We start from the raw sequence: 6,000 nt of genomic DNA on the forward strand, positions 1-6,000 counted from the left end.
CTAAAAAAATACAAAATATATCGTCAATGTATCTATAACCACGTGATGATCTGTGAATAGAAAGGATTCTTGTCTGTATTCAATATATAACTCTCCTCAAAAAAACCCATAAATAAATTGGCATAGTTGGGGGCAAAATTCGAGCCCATTGCTGTCCCACTTATCTGAAGAAAAAAATCCATATCGAAACAAAAATAATTATATTTCAAAAGGTACGAAGCCATCTCGACGATAAAGTCTGATGGTGGATTAGAGTCCTCGCGTAACAAAAGATAATGTCTAAGTGCATTAAGTCCTTTTTCATGTGAGATGTTAGTATATAAACTCGTTATGTCCAAAGTTAATAATAAAGAAAAATCCGGTAAATCATACACCTCAGAAATCTTATTGATAAAATCGGTAGAGTCTCGAATGTAAGATGGTAACGAATAAACAAAAGGTTTAATAAAAAAATCAACATACTGAGATAAAGGAGATAAGAGGGAATTAGTCTGTGCCACAATCGGACGACCTGGAGGATCAATAAGTCTCTTATGAATTTTAGGAAGAGTGTAAAAGACAGGTCTAATCGGATGTTGACAATACAAGAATTTAAATTCTGATTGAGATATCCAACCCTCTGTTTTAGCATTTGTTAAAAATGACAATATCTCAGATTGATAAGTATTGGTAGGATCACTGGGAAGTTTTTTATAAAACCTAATATTCTGTAATTGTAAAAGAATTTCATCTTGGTATTTTTTCGTATCTTGGACTACAATAGCCCCTCCTTTATCAGCAGGTTTTATAATGATACTTGGGTCGCTTATCAATTCAGTCAAAGCTCTTTGCTCATTCAATGAAAAATTATGAGAGACTTTTTTACTAGACGAGCAAGTCTCCATCACCTCTTCTTCGACCAAACGACAAAAAGTATGAATAGTGTGGTTAGACACATTAGGGCAAAAATTACTTTTAGGTCTAAAAGGTGTCATAGATGAACTCGACTCTGATTTGGAGAAAAAATACCGTAGTTTCATCTGTCTAAAACATTTGAACAAATCCACTTTTAGACCAAAACAATTAACACCACTAGTAGGCACAAAAGATAGTCCTTTAGATAAAACCACAGTTTGATCATCAGATAGTTCCTTTTCAGAAATATTAATTACCGTCTCTTTGAGTAGCTGCGGGTCCACGGTCGTAAATTTCTTTGAGGCTCTTGAACCTCTTCGACATTTCTTGGTTGACGACTTAGAATTTACTTCCGAAATTAATTCGTCTAGAGTACACTTCCTTGATATGTGGGTACAGAAGAACGAAGGCATTTTGACTACAACTTTGTTTACAAAAGAGACTGATCGTAACACACTTTTACTTGCTACCAGTTTTCATCCGACTTTTTTAAAAAAAGGGCTACCTAAGAGTCAGTTCTACAGATTGAGGAGGATTTGTCATTCTGATTCCGACTTTATTGAGAAATCGAAAATCATGAAAAATAAATTTTTGAACAGAGGTTATCCTTTGGATTGGGTCGAAGAAGGATACGATACAGCTTTTAAAAAGACACGGTCCGAATTGCTAAAAAAGAAGACAAAGAAAACAAGAAAGTATTCTTTTGCTTGTATTACAACACATTCACCTAAATCCTACATGATAAAATCAATTTTTAAAAAATACTGGCATTTATTGTCTTCTGATCCGGAGTTGAACGATATTTTTAGACATCCTCCTTTGATTGTATATAAACGTGCCAGGAATTTAAAAGATAGCTTGGTACAAGCTCGTTTTCAAAGTGTTAGTCCTCGTGCATCTCAGAGTTTACTCAGTCCTATACAGAAGGGCAATTATCGTTGTGGGAATTGTGCTCAATGTAATAATACTTTTAAAACATCATTTTTTTGTCATCCTAGAACTGGTAAAAAATATAGCATCAAATCTGTGATTACTTGTGTTTCCACTCATGTTGTGTACTTGATACGTTGTCCTTGTGGTATAGGCTATGTGGGAAAAACGTCACGTCAATTGAAACAAAGGATTAGTGAACATAAGAGTTCGATCAGAAGAAAAGATATGAATTATCCAGTTGCGGTACACTTTTTAAATTTGAATCACGATGTTACCTCTTTACGTTTCTGTGGGATCGAGAAAGTAACTTTGCCACCTAGAGGTGGAGATATTGAATTACTTCTACAGAGACGCGAACTGTTCTGGATTTACACCCTTCAGACTTTATCACCTATGGGTATGAACGATGAAGCACCATTTCATGTAATGTTATAGTGATGTATTTGTTTTGAATGATGTGATGTTGTCTCTACTATGTATTCACAATGAGTTTGAGTGGCCATGGAGCCTGACTGTTTGTTGTAACAATTTGAATGATGTGCTGTTTCTACTATGTATTCACAAAGAGTTTAAGTGGCTGTGGAGCCTGACTGTTGTAACATTTTGATGCTGTTTGATGACGATGTGTTGATCATGTGTTTTAGATGATCTTGTTAACTTACAGGGAGATCTTTATTGATTGTTGTAACTATCATAGTCTGTAACTGTTTATGATGTGATGCTAATTTTATACTAATGAGCTTAATTGTTTACAGATGGAACTTTGTTAGTCATGTGTTTATCTTAAAAGAGATGAATTTGAACATTTGTATACTCCTGATGAAGGTCGTGTGACCGAAACGTTGTGTGAATAAATATTACTTCTTTGCAAGTTACGATAGTGTGCGGGAATTGCTTGTCTATTGAAACGATCCACCTGGTCTTATTATCCTACGCACCTATTACCTGCAGGTGTGCGATGGAGCTTGTTTACTGATTCCAATTAGGTAAAATAAAATAAAAACACTTAGAATATCATGAACAAAAATCAACAGACCAAAGAACACTTACACAAGGAACGTTTGCCAGTGGTTTTAAAATACCATAGAAAAACAACTAGCCTAAGACAAGGAAAAAAGAACAAAAATAGCAATAGCAACAAATAGATACAACTGAACAAAGATACGATTGAAATAAACAGTGTTTTAAGATTTTTAGATTACAGAAACTGTAATCAAATGTAAAATAACACTGCACTTTATAAATAAAATATACATTACAAATATAGTTAAAGTTATTCAGTCAAGAACGAGTGAATTTTCTGTTTGTCTTTTGTTACATATGCCTACAGCACTGAAAACAGCGTGCAAGTCGTCTCACGCTTGAGTGGTTTAAAATCACATTGAAATGTGTGCACAGCACAGAAAACTCAGAAAAATCGCTTTTTCTGTGAGCGCGCTTGAATTGTTTAAAGTCATATTGAAATGCTCACAAAGGAATCGATAAGAAGAATCGAAATTTTAGTTTTATAACAAGTATCCAGTTCCTGACTGCAAGTATTCGATTTCAAAATTGCCCATACACAAAAGAAATATATTTGAAATATATTTTCAGTATATATTTTGGAATATATGCAAATATTTGAAATTGGCCCAATAAATATATTTCACACTTAACATCATATATTTTTGTTATTTGTATTTGTATTTGGAATATATGCCACATATATTTTGATACTTTTGGGGACCCATACAGAAAAAAATACATTGAAATATATTCTGAAATATAACAAAAATATATGATGTCAAGTGTGAAATATATTTATTGGGCCAATTTCAAATATTTGCATATATTCCAAAATATATACTGAAAATATATTTTAAATATATTTCTTTTGTGTATGGGTGGAATCGATTTTCGATTCCCAACCCTACATGGTAAACAAACGAATGCCTTGTAAACCTCTCAACAGGCCGATATGCCCAAAGAAGACGTTAGTGTGGTGGAAGTGGACGTGTTTGATGGAAAGTCTTTGTGTGAGGAGGACAAAACCGTGCTGCCTCTCAAGAAGGACAAGTATCTCTCTGAGGAGCACAGCAGTGGCATCGGAGGCTCGTCCTGCATGTCGTCGCCCCGCCACAGCGTGTCGGACAGCGACGAGAGCGACTCGGGCCAGACCACGGCCAGCACCGTGCAGTACTCCTCAGTGGTGGCCAGCGGGTACAAGGGCCAAACGCCCAACCATCCGCCCCCTGTGTTCGCACGCTCCGAGTCCACCCAGCCGCTTCTGGACTGCGAGGAACATCCGGACCTTCTCAACGAGAGCGGTGGCCACTCCAGGAACTCTTACTTCAGACGAGGCAGAGAACTTGAGGCGGGCGTCCTCACTCAGGACTGCGACGAGTCCAATGGAGGCTCTCTTATTTTCTGTCCGGTGCAGGAGGAAGAGGTGTCTCCCATCGTGGAGGACCCGCCTGCCTCTGGTGTGAGTTACATGCCGCAGCAGAGCGGCTATCGACCTCAGTAAAGCTAAACTCATGAACTTTAATTTGAATGGGATTTGTTGATGAACGTTCACATTTTAATGGGATTGCAAGCTTACGTCAGACATGTATGGAAACACTAGACCGCTCCCCAATGAAGCTGTCTGCACTTCAAGACATCACACTGCCATGTGCCTTCTGTGGACTAACGTTTGTTGCTATTTGTTGCTTCCTTGTTTAACTGAAATGAAATGTTGCTGTTGTTTTGAGCCACATACAGTTGTAGCATTGCCTTAAATTGTTTTGCTATAAACTTATCAAAGTCTGTTTTAATACCAATGGATTTCCTTTTGATTTGACTGTTGCTGGCAGCTTACTAAGGCTCACGTTACGATTGTAATTTTCCTTGCTCATAATATAGACGGTGTTGTTCAGAAAAAAAATGAACACTTTGTGCCTTGGTGAATTATGTTACTGACACGTATTATGGATTGTGATATTGCAAATATTCGTATTTTCAATAACATGCTACAGAATGTCAACCCTAGCTTGAGTTAACCTTGCTTCCAAGTTCCTCGTGATAATTTTCTCCAGGATAAAACTAACACTACATTGAAATGTCAGTTATGAAATGCATATATTTCATTGTATTCCTTATCAAATGTATCCATGTATCTCTGTGTGATTTATGTGTTTGTATCATTGCATCACTTGTATGACTGATACTAGGTTAAATAATGACTTTATTCAAATGTTTTGTAGTCTTATGGTTCACTGGTGGCACCAAACAATCACTTCTATCTACCATCTTTAGACACCTTTACTTCCATCTCAGGCTTTGCTTACACCTTCAATCTATGGATATTGCTTGGATGCATTTCCATTGTAACAGCAGCTTCTCTTGATTGGTGAGTCCCACTTCAGGACTGTGGTAACTTTGCCTGTAATATGGCAAGGTTCTAGGTTTGTTACTTAGTACAACAAAGTTTTGAAAAACTATGTTGTATTATAAGCAATGAGAAATTGAACCATTGTAAAACGAATATGCATGATTTGAATTTACACCAAATCTTATTAAAGTTACAAAAGTTCAGGCAAGAGTAGTATGTGATTTTCTATATATATTATACTGTATATCGCTGTGGATCCAGCTGAAACCTGATTGGCCCATGAAGTCAAGTCACATTTATTTATATAGCGCTTTTTACAATACAGATTGTTTCAATCTGCCTCTGCCCTGTCACTCGTGATCACTGATCTGCGTCAATTCAACCCGTGTAAACATCGCTCACTCAAGGACTTGCATTTATTGCATTTATTTATTGCATGGACGCCCTTATGAAAAAGAAATGTATTCAAGTGTGCTATTAATATACTTCTTTTAAACTAAAAATAAAGTATACTTTCAGTCTGCTTTTTATGGTCTTCTAAGAAATATACTCTATGTAATATTCAGAAATATATTTTAAATTGCGCTTAAGTACACTTGACTTGTACTGAAAAAAGTATAAGTATATTTGTACAAAAAAGTACAAGTATATTTGGCCTTTACTTGTACTCAATTATACTTTTAAGTATATCTCGATCAAAAGATGAATTATTCTAAGTATATTTGGCTTGTAGTTGTGTTTACTCTTTTGATTGAGTAGCCAATTTAAAAAAAATTCAAATAGTTTTACATTTTGTCTTATAAACTTACATTGTTTTGCAA

At 35.8% G+C, this 6,000-nt stretch overlaps 1 protein-coding gene across 1 annotated transcript in view; it reads left to right on the plus strand.

The window, feature by feature from the left end:
• il6st (interleukin 6 cytokine family signal transduce) overlaps window positions 1-5,703 on the plus strand; it is a 31,801-nt gene extending 26,098 nt beyond the window's left edge. The window contains exon 16 of the mRNA XM_084104729.1: window positions 3,779-5,703. Within this exon, the coding sequence (XP_083960855.1) occupies window positions 3,779-4,333 (555 nt within the window). The 3' untranslated portion in view covers window positions 4,334-5,703. The remainder of the gene's footprint in view (window positions 1-3,778) is intronic.
• Window positions 5,704-6,000: the final 297 nt, after the last annotated feature.

The sequence above is a fragment of the Abramis brama genome, assembly GCF_963993115.1.
Source record: "Abramis brama genome assembly, chromosome: 25".
Classification (NCBI taxonomy): Eukaryota; Metazoa; Chordata; class Actinopteri; order Cypriniformes; family Leuciscidae; genus Abramis; species Abramis brama.